An 18116-nucleotide genomic window follows, 5' to 3' on the forward strand; every position below is an offset into this window, starting at 1 on the left:
AGAACACTCACTCTCTTTTAAATTGTCTGCTGCCCAAGAATCTTTTCATTTTTGTTGTTTTATTTTTGAATATGATGGTTGAAATCCTCATAAATATACATGAGGAAACTGCTCAAGGCGTAACATCCAAAAAAAAACATCTAACCTGCTGGCTGAATTCCCAATACTATATAGTACAAAAAACTAAATGCAATCTCAGAGTTTTCAAACTACAATGGGGTCAGAAGCATTTTCAAATTTTTTTTTTTTTTTTTTTTTTTTACAAAGTTAATACACGCTGGAGTAGCAAGGACATAAACATAGCACAAAGTTATGCCTTTTTAAAAATCTACTTAAACAAGTTTTGCTTATTACATCTTTTATATCTGAGTTCATCTTTGGGTTTTTCAATACCTACTGTTTGTCCATTTACTTTTCTAGTCCTTTTATGAAGACATCCAGGATTTTTACTAAATGCAGGACATTGTGAACTGTGCAAGGTCACTTAAAAAAAAATGAGTGAGTGTATTGTGGATGCTGCAGAACTTCAAATATAATGTATTAACCCAGGGTGAGGGTTAAAATGTTAACCACAATAACAAAAGTGCATTTTAAAGGCAAAGAGTTATACTCATATTATGAAATTGGCTGTCTTCACTTACACATGCATAAATGGTTTTATGGCCTATCAAATAAATGAGAGGTGCCTTGTGCACAGAGTCTGTCTAAAAGGAAACAGAACACAGTATCAATTGATGTTTGAATGCTTTTTTATTATTCAATATATCAAAACAAATTAATACACAGCAAAATTGTGCTGAGGGCAGGCAGTGGCATCCAATTGAACAAATGGGGGAAAAGGGAAAAGTTGGAGTTCTTAGACAGAGTTCAGAAGGGTGGCAGAATTTCTCAGGTTTTACTTTTTTTCTTTTATCTTTTTTATTGGTGGTGTAGAGCTTTGTTTCTCATAGTCCCAAGTTTTCAGACAGTAAAGGACTCGTAGCATGAGTTTGGGTGTAAGTCGAACAACGGCAGCAGTACTTATGGAACCAGCAAAAACATACTCTGGGCGCAAGACCAGAGACTGCAAGCAAATAGAAGAGCAATGAATATGAGAGCAGGAATGTGTAGTTGGTTTTTATGCATGGTTGGTCTCCCTAAGAGACAAAAATATAGTGTAAAATATAGTGTTAAAACAGCCGTGTGGGGAACAATTGTATTTGTGTAGTCAGTATTGTCTTCTTGTTGGAGGACCTGGACCATGTAGGACCCTGGTGGAGTGAATGTCAGGTGATGTGGTTTCAGTGTTTCTTCTTGCTGGACTTCTCAATCATGGTCTCCACCACCATGGAAGTCTCCTCATAACCTTTAACCTTGCGGCCATTGGAGAACTTCTCCACAGACTCCATCACCTCCACCTTCTCGTAGCTCAATGCATCGGGGGTGAAGCTGCTGGAGCTGGTGCTGGTGCTAGTGCTGGAGCTCGAACTGGAGCTGGTGCTGGCACCACGGGGCGCAGGCTTTGGAGTGGGCCCGCTTGGGCCGTTGTCATCCCCGCTCTTCTTCGGCTGATTGGCAGCTGGGGTGGGATCTTTGGGGCCGGAGCTTGGCCCAGAGGGTGGAGGGAAAGGGCCCGGGTCTTTTGCGTGAGGGTGAGGCTCTCCGCTATTATGTTTACCCTTACCTCCATTATCCTTACCTCTCCCACCCCTATCATCCTCCTTCCGTCCTCCTGCATTGGGAGGCAGAGTGGGACTGAGAGGCCTGGGGCCGACAATGGGCTGAGGAGGTGGAGGAGAGGGTCCGTAAGGCTCATAGGGAGACATCATTCCATCTCTGATAGTGACGAAGATGTGGCCGGCTGACGGTGTGGAGGTGTAGAAGCAGGGATCCAGGTAGCTGCCGTCACCGGTGACGAGGACGTAACGACCCTTGGTGTAGAAATCAGCAATTGGCTCAGGCTTCTTGTACTTCCTCATTCTGTCTCTGACGATGTTGCACAGAGTGTCAAAGGCTTTGCTGATCTGAGCTCCGTCTGGGACATCCTGTGGAGAGACTCCAGTGAGAACAGGTCTCTGCTCTTTTCTCTTCACCCTCTCCTCCTGCACTTCCTCAGATGGGATCCCCTTTGTTTCTTCATCCGGAGCCTCTCCACTGGCTCCGTTTCTTTCCTCCTGGCCACTGTCCATCACGTCTTTCGGTGTCAGCTCCTTCTTCTTCAGGACCTTCTTGGCCAAAATCTTCTGTCGGGGCTTGATGTTGGTGATATCTTGGATAGCTTGGGTGATATCTGAATAAAAATGAAGTCATTAATCAACTAGCTGGAACTGGTTACCAAATTATGTATAAACCAGCACATTTCGGGAATGCAAAAGACAGTAAAGACATGGCTTTGAATACAAATTTGTTAGCTTTGTAAGACTGGTGCTCAAAGAAAGTGTATAGCTGTCTACACTATAATCGCAGCTGATTGGGCACTCAATTATTCTCAATGTAAACCAGCTGGGATGTGCTCGTGGTGCCCTTACCTCTCCCCCGGCTTGATGCAGTGGGTGTGTGAGTGTAGCGGTAATTAGTGGTAAACAGGGTAATGGGAGTGCCAATTATTGCTGAATTCAACCTGCAGGAAAGAGAGCAATGAAATGTCATTCAGGCAACAGCCAAGTACTGAACAGCTCTTCTATGGAGGGAAACATGGTAAGGAAATGTTTAAATCAATTTTTTTTTTTTTTTTTTTTTTTTTTAAATCGGAAACAACAGGCATCTTGACATGAAACAAATGAAGGAAATACTTGTGATAGTGCAGTAGAGGAAAACATTTGTTGTCACAGTTCCATCTGCTGGATGATCCTGTATCTCACGTTAACGTGGAGTATGGTGCTCCTCAGTAATATGGAGCAAATTTAACCTCTTTAAGTCATTGTTTGGGGAATGTGGGGGTTTCAACAATCCGTGGAGTCTGCGTTGTACAGTCCTTCTCAAAATACCTGGTTGTTATTGCTGATATTTTATGAGTCAATAGCATTTTAAGACAACTTAAGGGGTGTTTTTTTAAGAGGCACAACAAGATCCTCTTGTCTTGGATGTGTGGAGGAGGCCATGAATGAGCATTTAGACAATTGTAAAGAGATAACATTGACAGTAACTATCACTGAACAGTTAAATGTAAACGTTGTTGACAAGTGGCCAAACTAGTGGCTTGCACTGTCTATATCTGAACAAACCTCAGAATTTCTAGTTGCTGGTCGTTTCCCCGGTTCAGCCCAAATTGTATGAGAATGTAAATCCTTAAACATTTTTGCAGCTGTTAATTTTTGTTCTTGCTAATCTTATAATTAAACACAAGTATCCCGGTAAAAATTTGTCTGGCTTTTACATTTAAATTGGATTTGTTGGGGTGTATTTCAGCCAACATTGTAGAGCTCTAGTCTTCTCTTCCATTTTTTTCCCCTAGCTCAACAGTTAATCTATTCAGTGTGGCTTTACATGTCTGTATAAGTGTGACTCTGTCTGTTAGCAATGCAGTCTACCTGTTATCTTCGTTCTCGATGATCCTCTTGTACCTCTCCAGTTCATTTTCAAGAGAAGTCTGGTACATGGCCAGGTGGCGACATTCACTGGTGAACTTTTCCAGGGACCTCTCAGCTTCCTCGATCTCCTTCCGCAGAGACTCGATTTGCTCGTTGTGCATCTGAATCTCATCGTCGTAACTGTCTTGAGTGTTTTTGATGGCTTGCTCCAACATTGCAGTCTGAAAGAGAAGACAGAAGCAGAGATTGTGAAATTATGAAATAAAGTGATGACATAAATAAATTATATATCCCCTTAGGGAGCATCTCATGTGCCATATAATAACACTTCTTTAGTATGCTAATGAAAGCAAGAATTCAACATCAATTTTAAATCAAGAAAAAAGAAAACTCAGTTAGAACTTAATTTGTGCCCATCACATGGGTTAAATCATCAGTATTTTACAAACATTTTTCAAAATTAAAACAAAGTTTCCAGTCAAAATACAAAGTATTGTAACATATTGTGATTAACAACTAAATATAGTAAAGACATGTCACATTATTGCCACTATACAATCCAAATACTTGGTGCATAACATAAGCCAAGTGAAGTCTGTTGTCAAAACCTGCAGAAACAAAGCAGCCACGTCAAGAAACATTCACTTGCAACCACTGTTGTGCGGTTGTTGTTGTTTTTTTTACCCCAAAGCAGTCCTGTGTTTCTCCTACCTGTGAGGAAACTGTGTTCACAAAACCCTTAACTGTCTTGTTATAAGTTAGTCATGGCTGACACCTAGTGGTGCATTTGCAGCATCTGTCCATTAGCACAACATTATGGAAGATGAGGGGCGAAGGCAAATTGAATGCCTTGCTCACTGATTAACATATCAAACCAAAGTGAAATGAAGATACCAAAAGCAAAATAAAAAAGACCAGGCCCTTTAAAAACTCATTCTAATTCAATGCAGACTAAACTGAGAAACAGTATTTATCACTTGAAACAAACGAACTAAAATGTGATTGAATTATTTGAAAAACTGATTCACTGATTTATATGTAGACTAAATAACAAGTATTTTTGATTTATTTGTAATAGTATTTTTCATGTTTCTACCAATGAATCCCCAATAGTCATCCTCTGATCAGGTTTCAGATTATAACACCACAGGTTATTCATTTTCTTCATTTACAGTTGAGAAGATTAGTTGATTAGATGAGTCAAGCGAGAGAAAATATCATTCTTATAAATCACTTAAGTCATCTTTGAAGCTAAAATTAACAGGTTACATCATTTCTTCAGTCTATCTACAACAGTAATTTGAGTTTGGGGTTTGGACTTTTGGTCTTACAAAAAATAACTATGGGAGGTTCTTGTGTTTCAAATACATGGGCCTGGTGTTTCCATTTAAACAAACAATACATACATTACTGATGAAAATGAATATAGTTACAACGGAGAGTGGGAGTTTCCACTGCTCTTTCTTCTAGGGAAACACATTTGGTCCTTTGAGAATTCCTTTTGATGTGTTTTTCTGAAAATACTGGTTTCGTGGTTGAAAGAAAAAAAAAAAAAAAAAAAAGGGGGGAAACTCTGCATGTAATTAACGTGACACCTGCTGTTGTCATGGTGACCCACCTCAGTCTGTAGCCGCAGTTTCTGGGCCTGTAGCTGACAGAGAGCGCTCTTATATTCCTCCAGCTGACTCTGCAGCCCTGGTACTTTCCTCTGTGCCAGCAGCTTCTCCTGCTCCTTCACACATTGAGCACAAATCAACGACAACATGCAAGGAATTATGGTGTGTCATTACATCATGATGCCCACCCACCCCGCTTCCCCTCAAATAAATGCAGCCGGCAGTCATGTCTCTCTCACTGGATTAAAAGATTCAATGATTAATTTTTGAACATAAAGACATTATAACAATAGCGAACAGCATTTATGTTTTCTATTAATTTCCTCTTTAAAATGAACACATTGAGGGTTGAGACCATTTGCCACAGCCCAGAAACTAAATTAGAAATTGTAAAGTGGCATCGTATCAGCTGTCGTTAGAGCTTTACTCACTACTTCTGGTATAAACTGTCATTATGAAGATTTTGGCAAATGTAAAATTATTGTTATTAGTATTATGTTTAAGATACATTCTTACTGCTACTTAAGTTCTTAACTGTAATAATCTCCAAAACCTAAACCCGCTGTACTGAGAAATAAAGAATTTAAACTGTGTTTAACAAGTTTGTCAAATGTTTGTCAAATTTAATGCAATATACTTCCTAAACTTGAAGATTATTACTGCGTGTGCTATCTGTGCCTAAAAGGCTAATCGCATAGAAAATAAGTGAAATTAGGATGACATTTTGATAATTCATTTAAATTCCATTTAAAGTTGATAAAATTAGGTATGCGATTTCAATTTGAGGAAATGATTAAAGTTACATTACTTAGAGTTTGACACAGTTTCACTGGTGGACATTTATCTACCCCAACTACATTAGTGCCTTAAACAGACCAAAAAAAAAAAAAATCTAGGTTAATAGGACAAACATTGGCCTTTTACAAAAAAATTTTTTTTTAAAGGTTTGCGGTTTAGAAATTTACATTTTAAGTTGCCTAAAGTTTTACATTTGTTACAATGATTTGTAATCCAAATATGACTATGAACTTTTCTATTTAAGACTGCTCTTCTAAAAATGCTAAATGTGCAATCAGTGGTGGACTAGCTAGCCATTAACTTACTAGTTGTAAAGTTCGCTAAGTATTGAGCCAAAAATGAGGACATCTTTTTTTTTTTTTCTTCATTACCAAGGCCTTCAGCATGCTGGAAGGTCGGTAGGTCAAATACAGCAGTTACAGACTGGTGACTTGAACTTGGAGGGTCAGCTTGGCTAACAAGTTAAGCCAGCTGCGTCTAGAATGTGTCGGCTTTCTTTTTTCTTTCAGTTTGTCGGACAGCCGGGCGTTATTACAAATGCGTGAAGGAAGTAACATTTGTTGCACTTTTATGTGTTTAAAATTGTGCTTATTTGTTCATACCATCCAAAATTAAAACGCATGTATTGTGGTTATGTATCACGGTCTACCACTTTAATACTTAGTATTATTCATGAATATTGATCATGTTTTTTTTTGCTCGAAAAGAGTATCCATTTTGGATGAATTTAGTGAGGGCTCAAACTGGATTAAACCTGGCTCTGTGTGTGTTCTCATAGCTTTGAATTATTTTTCTCATAATTTTCTCAAATGATCTATTCACACCAACATTTCACCAGAAACCCACCAAGACACCAAAATCCCCAGATGTATAAGAGAAAAAAAAAAAAATAAATAACATGGCATATTCAAGTTTTAGACAAGCTGTCAGAACAGCCTCAGCAGGGTGAACATTATTCCTTCAAAAATGCTCCTATGTGGCATTTTAATGGTGTGATGTCTAACCGTCAATTCAAAATGTAGTCTACATGTTGTGTGTTGGATGGCAAATATCCACACCACAGCATATGGTTTATGCATATGGTGATTTCCGTACCGTTGACACTGGTGTGTAACTTTGTAATATTTTACAACCCATTAATCACAGTTTTTTTTTTTTCTCTGTATGCAGCTGGTCCTTGGAGATGAACAATATCACCAAGCTCCCGCCTTTCTTAATCTTTTCTTGCTTTTCACTGGATTTCAGCTCAGCACTGCAGAGAGCGGAGGTTCTTTGTCAATGCCCACTGAGGTTTGCCTCAACTAATTAAACAATTTCTGCATTGAGAGCAGCTCTGCCTCAGAAATGTTTACATAAATAAATCTCCACTCTGCTAAAAAAAAAAAAAAAAAAAAAACCACTGGTCACCGTGGCGCAGTGACAAAAAATTAGCATGCACACGCGTTCTTCACAGCATTTGCTTCATTGTGTGCCCTGACACTGTCGTACTGCTGCCCTGTCAGTGTCTTAATGACTGTTTGGCTGCTTGTCCGTGCTTTCTGCCCATGTACTCACACACGTATATAGAACAGATAAATGCAGGCACAGGCAACCAATTGGACAGAAAAGTCAGTAACCTCATCAACCCCAGACACGTAGCTAAGGCTGACACACATGCAAACACAATCTTTTCCCCCCAGGGAGAGTAGCGCCCGCACAAACACACACACACACACACACACACACACACACACACACACAATGTGACAACATTAGTGATCTCACCTCAGAAATGCCCACTGACACATTGGGAACAAGGGGAAGTGTCTGGTTGATTTGCTGCAGAATGTTCACATAGGTTTGGATCTCTGCGAGGTTCTGTGTAGAGGAAGATATAATGTAAAAAGGAAAAACATAAAATATACAACCCAGCAAAAGGAAAAAGCATCCTTAAACATCTTCTATTTTGCAGAGCTTCAACCGCCTACGCTCAAAACGCTTGCTTATTTACTTTGCACTTCCTGTTCAGGTTTAGCTAATATATAAATGTTTCAGTAAAAGGCTTTCATTTTGCTGAAATAAATTTATAAATGGTACAACATGTCCCTACAGCAAAGATATTTTTTTTGTCCGACTCCATTTGTGCTAGTGTGATTTCAGACTCAGACTAATAAAGAGCTGGTATATTTCCTCTTTCTGGAGGGATACTTCGAAGCTCAGGACCACTAGCACCATATTCAAGTGAGACTGCTCGCTATTTTTTTCCCCCACACAATATAGTACAAGCACTGCCCTTTAATATGCTATCTCAATATTGCAGAGTGATGGATATTATATGGATATGGATGTTATATTAAAAGCAACACTGGAACACTGGAACTAAAGAAGAGAAGAATTGCTCAGGCAAGAAAGTCTATGGAAAGTATGTCTAAAGCATCCTGGTCTTGTTGGACCTTCCAGACATTTCTATTGCGCAGAGGGTAATATAACAGTCCTCAGTTCTTTCCAGTCATGTGTCAATGCCTGTCATAAGTAGTGTTACATCTTATCTGCAATCCTTTCCTCATTCACATCACAGAAAGCAAATTGTTGCCAAAGCTCTGGCAACATCATAACACATCCTTTGGCACCTATGTCAAGATTTTGAGCCATGTCTTACAAAGAGTACTGCCCTGAGGTTAGTAATGATCAAAAGAAGGAAACACACACGCTGCCATGTAAAAATTTTTTTTTAACAAATATTCTTTGATGTGGATTGGGTTTCGAGACTGGCAGTGGTTTAGCCAATAAATCCATAATAAATAAACTGCCTGGAGATCAAAGACAAGACAATATTGGCATAATTTCGAGATGGAATAGCCACTGATGAGTGTTTCCATGAAAGCATCAATGCAGTTGCTCACTGTTACATCTTTGCTCTTCAATTCTATCAATTCCTATGAATTAATATACACGAGCACAAGCATTCTCTCTTTGCCACTAACAAACAAAGGATTTGTACAGTATTTGGGTGGCTTATTCATGTTAAAGGAGCAGTGTTTAGGATTTAATGGCATCTAGCGGTGAGGTTGAAGATTGCAACCAAGTGATACGAAAGCTTTTTTCATGGAACACAATGCAGAACAAGCTGCTTGGGGTAAATTTGAAATTGTTCTATTTATGTTTTTTTCCTTTTAAATACATATAAACTAGTTATTTATATTACTAAGTTCCCATTAAACAAAGTTTAATGTTTCAGTGCAGTGGAATCTCAAAAGTGTTTGATAAGCACATTTCAGGGATCATTGCAAAAATGTGAGTTTACATATACTGTATGTGCAGTATATGCGTTTATAAAGAATACATTGATATCGGAATTGTTTTACTCCCTGGTATCGGTGACGGCATCAGCCCCAAAAATGTAATATCGGTCGAGACCGAAAATGAAAGGCTCATTCTAAGATAACAAAGACATGATTCTTAGTTTTAGGTGTTCATACAGCAATTTAAACATAATTATGAATATTATTTCTTCCAATAGATCACCTTAAATCCTACATGATGGTCTTTACACCTTTTAAAAGAACATAATGTGTACTTTTCACAAGTTTGAACAAAATAGACAAGTACCACATACTGTCAGCTAATTTTTTGCACTGTCTGTATGTGCAACCCGGTCTCCGAGAAATTACATTTCAATACTGCTTATTTGAAACTGCAAATATGTTTGGAAGAACCGTAATGCAGAAGGCATGACAATGAATTACATTTTTTTGAAATATTTTTTAAAATCATAATCTGCTCATAGCAACTGAAGCAGGATCTTTTATGGTTATGAACCCTAAACCTAAGCCATTACTTGCATTTGAAAAAGTCTAAATAGAGTTTAATCATGAGGCAGAATCTATTTGTTATAATACACTTTAACCAAAGTCCTTCTGTACATGGGTCCCAATCTGCACATTTTCTGTATAGCAGTCATTATTTTCCATTCAAAATGTATGTTTAGAGGTAGTTTAGCAGTAGACATTTTTAAACAATGTTTGGTGACTTAAGTGAAACATTTAAAGATGGATCATTTTGTCAATATTATCAGAATCATTTCATCGAACATGGCAATAGCGAGATTTCACACAGCTAATGTTTTATCCAGAATCTTTAACGCATAATTACGAGACTTGATTATTGTAGGAGTTGTCTGAGACAATGCACAATAAGTTAATTTACTTTTTAGTTTAATTAATTTCAATCATGTCCCATTAGTGCCACTGACCTTCTTGTGTCTATCTCGGGTGGAATTGATGTCGTCCTGCAGGAACTGAGATTGGATCTGGTACTCCAGGTTTCTCAGCAGAGCACTGTCAGCCTCCTGCAAGAGCAGAGAAGAACAAAAAATACGGAAAACCAAAAGAAAACAAAAACAGTAATAGTCCAGCAAAAACCGAAGAACACACCGGTGATAAACTGCAGTCATACAGTGATGCAGAAAACGTTTCAGTACCCGAGCCTGAGTGTCAGTTAAGTGTTGTGTTAAATTTAAAACAGGTGTTACATCTTTTATATGCAGCAGTTTTAAACCCTTGTTTTTACATTACTGTGCAAATTAAAATGTTTTTTTTCTTTGCCAAAGCGACAACATTTATTTAATACATTTCTAAAATATAGTAAATATAAAGAATCTCAATACACTTTTTAATAGATATAAGTATCATTTAATGTAAATGGGTTTATACTGTTTCCTGTTTTACATGGCTTTTTCTGTGCTTGAAAATTCTAATGCGGAGTCATTAAAAGGCACTATTATACATCCCTTTTTAGGATCGCGTAAACAAGTCATTTCATCATCAACATTTCATCCATACAATACCTTGTTCAACTGTTCCAGAGTGCCTCGCAGCTGTTCTTGATAATGACATTCATTTCTATATCTGAAACATAAAACATCTCAATTATGTGTTAATATATACCCAGACCAGCACAATGTAGCACTTGCATATAAAAAAAAAACCCTCATCTCTTACTTTAGCTCAACACCGCTGTAACGTCTCAGAGCCACAAATCTAAACTAAACCTGGTGAAAATCAGCGCACTTCACCAGTTAATTCAGCTACAGTTGGTCAGTACTTTCCTCAACTCATCAATAATGTAGTGAGGCTGTCGGCAGTCAGCTGATAAGACCTTTCATAAAATCTGCGATTAAAACATGGTTTCATCTTAATTACGGAAACATTTTCTTTCTCTGTCTCTTTTGAATGGTATGCACTGTAGCTGCGCAGGTAGTTTCTATTTTATTGCTCAGACTTCGAGATCTGAGCCATCCCAATAGAGGTGAATTAAATTTTGTTTGTGGTGCATATAGCATTGAAAAATATTCTGGATAATTGACACACCAGTTTTCACTGGAACTCTGTTGTCCCAAACAAATAGTCTCAATCACAATACAGTAAGTTCGTGGAGAGTAACATGGAGACAGTTTCTAGAAAGAGACCTTGAATGTCCATTTTTTTAAATGCCCTCACTTACTGATTGACATCAATGTACATGAACATCACAGATAATGGGAATATGAAGCTAATATGTTTGAGATTTTTGAATAAGGGTAAACTGATTTTGTAATTGAGCATTATTTCAATTCAATATTTGATGAACTACTTGTTTTATGATTGCTGGTGATAAAGTAATCAATCTAAATAAGAGGATAATAAATGAATTTTTCAACATTTTTCATTATTACCCAACACTAATAATGATAACTTTTAGAGTAATTATCTAATTACCTGTTCTATAAATTTCGAGTGACTCTCTCTCTCTCTCTCTCTCTCTCTCTGTGGAGGAAGTTTGACCTTTAACACACAGATAAGACCAATCGCTCCCCACTCCCTTACTTGCTGGTAAATTCGTCCAGCATGCGGCAAGCCTCCTTCAGCTCTCTGTCCAGCTTGGCACGGTCAGAGAACAGCTCTCGAATGCGTTGCCTGTTGACTTCAATCTGCTCTGTGAAGGCCTCCTCCAGGCCGCTGGCCTCTTCCATCCGCTGCAGTGTCTCGAGCTGCTTGCGGAACACGGCATTGCGTTGCTCCAGGACTCGTGCCCTGTTGATGTACCGGGCAAAGCGGCTGTTGAGCTCCTGCAGGCTCTCCCAGCCCTGGATGGCTGAGATGCCTGCAGACGAGTCCTCAGCTTCCTCGTCGAAGACATCTGAGCGCTCATACTTTTCCTTGCGCACCTCGCGCAGGTAGGTGGTCTTGAACATGGTGGTACACTTCTCTCCTCTGGGCTGGTGGTATCCCCGGAGTGCTTGTTCCCCTTCAGCACCTTTATTGTGTGAAAACTTGGGTGCTCACCCTTGGCTCTCTCATGCCAGACTAAACGCTGCACAGCACTGGCTGGCGGCGAAATAGACCGCAAAACCTCCCCCTAGCTGTCACTGCAGCATGCTATGAGCCTGGGGCCTTCCAGAGTGTATTGTTGCCTTTGTAGCAGAGATTAGGAAAGCCATGCTGTTGATGACAAAGCAGAACCACAAAAACAAACAATTGGCCGGCCCGCGAAAGCACTGGGTTGTCACACACCATTATTTTGGTTCTTAGTCAGCTGCTTTCTAGATCCCTGTTTGATATAACAGATTGGATGTTGGCCCACCACAGGACACTGGGGAAATTTCGTGCAGTGCAATTCGTGGAGACTGTGGAGAACTGTTCCTGCCAAAAATGGCCAATGGTTGACACATTACGCTGAAAAATAAAGGTTTTTTGTTTCCAGGCTGGTACCAATTATATTTTGGTTGACATTCTCATAAGCATTACACAAAACATGAATTCATATTTGTTGATGAATATTAGATAAATATTAACATTAAACTATTGCTTTTAGTTCAGTCCACAGACATTTTAAATCAATCAAACACTAAGTAAACAGAGAAGATTTAAGTTCGGATCTTATCATCTAATAAAACATTTTTTCTAGACATCAGGTTTTTTTTTCATTTTTATGGAAATAATCCAAGAGTAGAGCCAATACTCTGATGCAAGGGAAGTTTTGTTTTTTGATGGCTCAGTTGCAGAAACATTGCATCAATATTTCAATAATAAAAATTAAAGCCTCAAGTTGCCTTTATTCGGGTTTAATCGATATCTCTTCTTTTCCATCTTCCCCTGTTGTTTTTCCATTATTTCTCTTACTGTGACATTTAGCAGAGATGAGAGAGAGAGCTAGAGCGATGGGAGACTGAGGACGAGCCACCTGCTCCTGGCCTGCTCTCTACAAGCTGCGGTACAAGGTCAGTCAAAACGTCTCTCTGGACAGATCTAGTAAACTGTCTGTAAAACAGCTGAATGAAACACATGTCAAATGGCTTTGCATCAGCATGTCAGCATATTTAACCCCAGAAAAGCCCTTGGCTCAAGGGCAGACATGTGATAGCTAAGCTGCAGAGTGGAATTTGCTACTTCACAAAACTTAAGTTAGTCAAAATAATGCAATAATACAACAGATGCTTTTCACTCTTATTTATAGTTATTTGATCAAACTTTCACAGAGGTAAAAGTTCCTCCAGCGCTTTATGATTTGCATTTTCACACCAACGCCAAAGTCCTCTGCAGATTTAGTGAATTAGTCCGCCGATGTATCAAAAGCATGCCGGTGTAATGACGTCTTTTGAATGTTGTGCTCTGCAGAAATGGACAGCAGAGATTGGACTTTATTCTCATTCCATCAGTCATAAAATATCTTGGCTGGTCCATCCTTTTGACTGTCGACCACAAACTACGAGCGAAACTAAGACCTTGTTCAGACTTCCAGCCCAAATCAGTTTTTCTGTCACATGCAGATTAATTTGTGAAAGTCCAGACAATAAAAAAAACACATGAAATGCACCTCGTGCAAACCAGATCTAAAGCACATTTGGAGGTGGTTTGAAATGCAATTGCAATCATATTTCTACAGATGTGTCTCAGTCCGGACGCTCTGCTGGCTCAGATCGCTCTCAACACGATACACGGTGACAATGCAATTTTCAGAGAGACAGAGTGAGCAGAATCTATGGTACCTCTGGCAGGCCCCTATCAGAGAGTGTCGATTTTGGCGCTATGGAGGACAACGATAACAACAGTCCACGGACAGAAGCCAAAATTGTCTGCAGGCACTTCTGTGAAAGCAACTTCCATGTTGGAAAACCATGTCACCAGCGTAGCTATGGCTACATCGTTACCACAGTGGCCAATGCAAATAGGTTGGAGATGTCTTGACACAAATCCGATCAGCTCACTTGTAAATAATAGTGCGGAGAGTCTGTCCTCAAGATATGATTTGCGAAACACATCCGCTTTGCCTGCAGTCTGAACTTAGCCTAGGCTTGCAGTAGCCATTTCTTAAACTACGCCTCGGAAAACGCCAGCGTACTTAATCAATCAAAACCGTTCTGCACTTCAAGGTCTACCTTGAAAGTTCCTGAACCTTCACACATGGTTACTGTGAATATCTCAGCACATTCAAATATGTGCTATATCATATATCATACAGTATTCTCATTGAAAATGTTTTCTATTGTTTAGCATTCACCAGAGGACCAAAACAAGGAATGTCTTTCCAAACTAATGAGTCTCCAAGGAGAGTTCGTGATAGGTGTTGTTGCTGGTGTATCCGTGGATCTGTAACAGTCACTAATACACTAGTTGCATATTTTATAAATCGGCTCCCAAATCCCTCACTGTGTCCCTGTGACATTTCCACAACATGCACAAATTATAAACAAGTGACACACTGAACACTGATGCACAAGCGTCAAAGGAAGTTACCAGTGTGGACACAATTACATTCTGCATGACCTGCAGTGCACTGTTTTTGTTTTCTTTCAAACAAATGTCACTGAGAATTGATTGTGAAATTGGTTTGAAATCCTTTTCCAGATACTGAACTGTTGTGCTGCCGTCAGGGGGAAATGCACAGTGACATTAAAGGGCACCTCTAACCAGCAGCAAGTTAGACAGGGTTGATTTAAACTGCAAAGTATATTTCTTTCTGTACCTGAGATTGTAGAAGTAATGCCCACCAGCTCCTGTGCCCTGCACACGCAAGAAAAGACAACGGGACACATTAAGTTGTTGCCACACAACTCAAAAAACAAAATCAGTGAGCCACTGACAGAGAAAAACACCTAATTGTGGGGAATGGAGTTATAATGATGTTTGGACTCACAAAGTCAAAGTTCTTTTGTCCTAAACTGAACCAACACTCTGCCACAACAAAGTTAAACCCCTGATATAAAGTAGGTTTGCATGGATTCTGTTTTAATGCTGCTTATTCCCCCATGACACCGTTACCAATAACCTAATTCTCAATCTGTCCCACCTAATGCAGAGGCCATAGATTAATGGTGTAGTGCATATTCTCCATGGTTGAGGAAAGAACGCTGGGATCCCACTGCTCTCTTCTCCATCTATTCACGGGTTACGATCAGCTGTAAATCTGAGACTTGGGTGAGATTAGAGAGCTGTCCACAGCTGGAAATGAAAGCTGAGTGTTTATCCTGGCGGTCAGGCCTTCTGGGCTACAGTGACAGACACTATCAAGGCTGAGCAAGAAACTAATATTTAGAGGGTAGTAAAAAATAAATAGCAACATGCAAAGACTATTTTTTCATTTCCTCTGAAGTGGTGGTGTGAATATGCTTTTGTAGAAAAGAAGACAACTTTCTCCTTCTCTTGTGTCCATTAAAGAAGAAAGAAGAAGTTGTCTGCTGGTTCACTTGGGTCTCTGTTATCCACCATTACATCTTAACTACACTCACTGTATCTTCCAGCCTGCTGCAGTCAATGTGAGAGGAGAGGACACAAAAAGCCATCTCGCAGCTTTTGACAGATGATTGTCAGAGGCAATGTAAAAAAAAGACAGTGCTAGCTTTCCATCATAATGGGAAATTGATCCAAAAATGTCATCAGTGCTGCTGCCTGTGTGTTTATATGTGCTGTTCAGGATGGTTGACCACAGACAGATGGTGCTGAACGCTTTTCACAGCTCTTTCTATACATCGACCCTCAACAGAATCAGATATACCTTACAGTTATACAGATATACCTTAATTGCTCTTATAGATGCTTCAATGTCACAGAATATTTCAAGGAATACTTATCAAGCAGCCACTCAACCAAATCAAAGGCATATCAAAAGTTAAAAGAAAGCAGCGTTCTTTTACAGTAAAAAAACAAAAAGAGACAGTTATTTATTCTGAGCAGACAAGTCCCCTTATATCTCTGATTACTTTCCTTGACGCCAGCCATCAGTGTCCGTAATAGCTGTGTGAATTTAAAATCAGTTCTCTCCAGTGAGGAGAGCATTTGTAACCAGAGATCACTTGACATCCTGTTAACAAGTGATTGTGATTGTCCAGAACATACACTGCTCAAAAAAATAAAGGGAACACTTAAAACAACACAAGTCAATCACACTTCTGGGAAATCAACCTGTCCAGTTAGGAAGCAACACTGATTGTGAATCAATTTCACCTGCTGTTGTGCAAATGGAACAGACAACAGGTGGAAATGAGAGGCAATTAGCAAGACAACCCCTATAAAGGAACGGTTCTGCAGGTGGTGACCACAGACCATTTCTCTGTCCTCATCCTTTCTGCCTGATTTTTGGTCACTTTTTCATTTTGCCAGTGCCCTCACCACGAGAGGTAGCATGAGGTAGCACAGAAGTTGCTCATTGATGCTATGGACTGGCCTGCCCGTTCCCCAGACCTGAATCCAATCCAGCACATCTGGGACATCGTGTCTCGTTCCATCCACCGACGCCACGTCGCACCACACACTGTCCAGGAGTTGACTGATGCTTTGATCCAGGTCTGGGAGGAGATCCCTCAAGAGAACATCCGTCGTCTCATCAGGAGCATGCCCAGGCGTTGTAGGGAGTGCATACAGGCACGTGGAGGCCACGCACACTACTGAGCCTCATTTTGACTTGTCTTGAGGAATTTCCACAGAAGTTGGATCAGCCTGTGATTTGATTTTTCCACTTTTATTTTGAGTATGATTCTGAATCCAGACCTCCATGGGATAATGATTTTGATTTCCATTGATCATTCTTGTTATTTTGTTCTCTACACATTCCACTATGTAATGAATAAAGATTTTCAACTGGAATATGTCATTCATTGAGGTCTAGGATGTGTTGTTTAAGTGTTCCCTTTATTTTTTTGAACAGTGTATAAAGGTGGACTGATGATGATTAAATGTACACAAAGACGTTTTAAATGTAGACCATTCGTTCTCTCACCCTGCGATTATGAAGGAATTTTCCTTCAGCATATGTTTCTCGAGCTCAGTGAGGGAAAGGGATCCTCCCAAGGGCACTGACCTCCTGCACTGTGGGTCGCTACAAGCAACACACAAGATAGAATAAAGGGGAAAATACAAGAGCTGTTATGACTGTGTAGATGGAGACAGGCTCCTGTGCTCTAAGAATTAACAGGGATGATACCTCTCGTTATCTGGAAATGTGGAACATCAAATCAGTTGATACTTACGATGACAAAGAAAAAAGGAGGTTAGAGACAAAATGGTGAAGTGCTGACCTACATTTCTGACTCTCTGCAAATGATTGTGTCAATTAATATTTCTGCTGAAGACATGAAACGGTTTTCTGAGGCTTCATCCAGTAGAGTTAACTGATTCACAATTTCCAACACAGTAATAATCACACCATTATCTGAGATACACTTTTGTCATATTTAATTCTTGACATATTTAAGAATATCAAATAAAGTATTAAAACATATAGTTTGCTCCTATTTTATATTCAAACTTGACTAGTTGAGTTGTATAATTGTAGCAATCAAGAGACAAACCAAATGGATTTCTCCTCCAAAATCTGCCAATCTCACCAAAAAGTTGACTAATTCCTACATGTCTTGAACATACATCCGTTTCTACTGAATAATAACTTCTAATGTTGTCATATTTGGTTTCAAATTCTTGCGATAGTCATTTGGTAGGTAGGGTAATGTACCTGGCGGGACCATTATTTCACTATCATGCACAAAGTAATTGTTTATAGGCTATTTGTATTTGTAGGCTATGTTATTTGTTGTTGATTTTGGAAAGGTTTCCAGTGTAAATAAATGAGATTTTTAATTTGATAGATGTCTAGGAGGACAACAGAAACTAACGTGATATTCCTTTTGTTTCAAATGTAGGCTAGATAATAATTTTATGTCACACAGTCAGAAAACTGTGAA

The 18116-nt window shown here is 39.2% G+C and overlaps 1 protein-coding gene across 1 annotated transcript; it reads right to left on the reverse strand.

The window, feature by feature from the left end:
• Nucleotides 1–742: 742 nt before the first annotated feature.
• On the reverse strand, nucleotides 743–12134 carry LOC138192494 (filensin). Its single transcript, XM_069139924.1, has 8 exons — nucleotides 11767–12134; nucleotides 10749–10809; nucleotides 10155–10250; nucleotides 7688–7780; nucleotides 5128–5241; nucleotides 3510–3730; nucleotides 2508–2599; nucleotides 743–2269 (listed from the first exon to the last, which is right to left on the reverse strand). The coding sequence occupies exons 1-8, from the start codon at nucleotides 12132–12134 to the stop codon at nucleotides 1281–1283; spliced, it is 2034 nt and encodes a 677-aa protein (XP_068996025.1). The 3' UTR covers nucleotides 743–1280.
• Between the last annotated feature and the right edge of the window lie 5982 nt (nucleotides 12135–18116).

Source organism: Embiotoca jacksoni, unplaced genomic scaffold (assembly GCF_022577435.1).
Source record: "Embiotoca jacksoni isolate LCO1_2020_lvr unplaced genomic scaffold, fEmbJac1.0.p SCAF_87, whole genome shotgun sequence".
NCBI classification, from domain to species: domain Eukaryota; kingdom Metazoa; phylum Chordata; class Actinopteri; family Embiotocidae; genus Embiotoca; species Embiotoca jacksoni.

What these genes read in the sequence shown, in the direction of transcription:
- LOC138192494 (XM_069139924.1), bottom strand. Translation starts at nt 12,134, where the DNA reads ATGTTCAAGACCACCTACCTGCGCGAGGTGCGCAAGGAAAAGTATGAG. An exon ending in CTCTGGAACAGTTGAACAAG is followed by an intron (nt 10,251 to 10,748) that starts GTATTGTATGGA and finishes CTGCTCTTGCAG; the next exon opens with GAGGCTGACAGTGCTCTGCT. An exon ending in ATCGAGAACGAAGATAACAG is followed by an intron (nt 2,600 to 3,509) that starts GTAGACTGCATT and finishes TCTTTCCTGCAG; the next exon opens with GTTGAATTCAGCAATAATTG.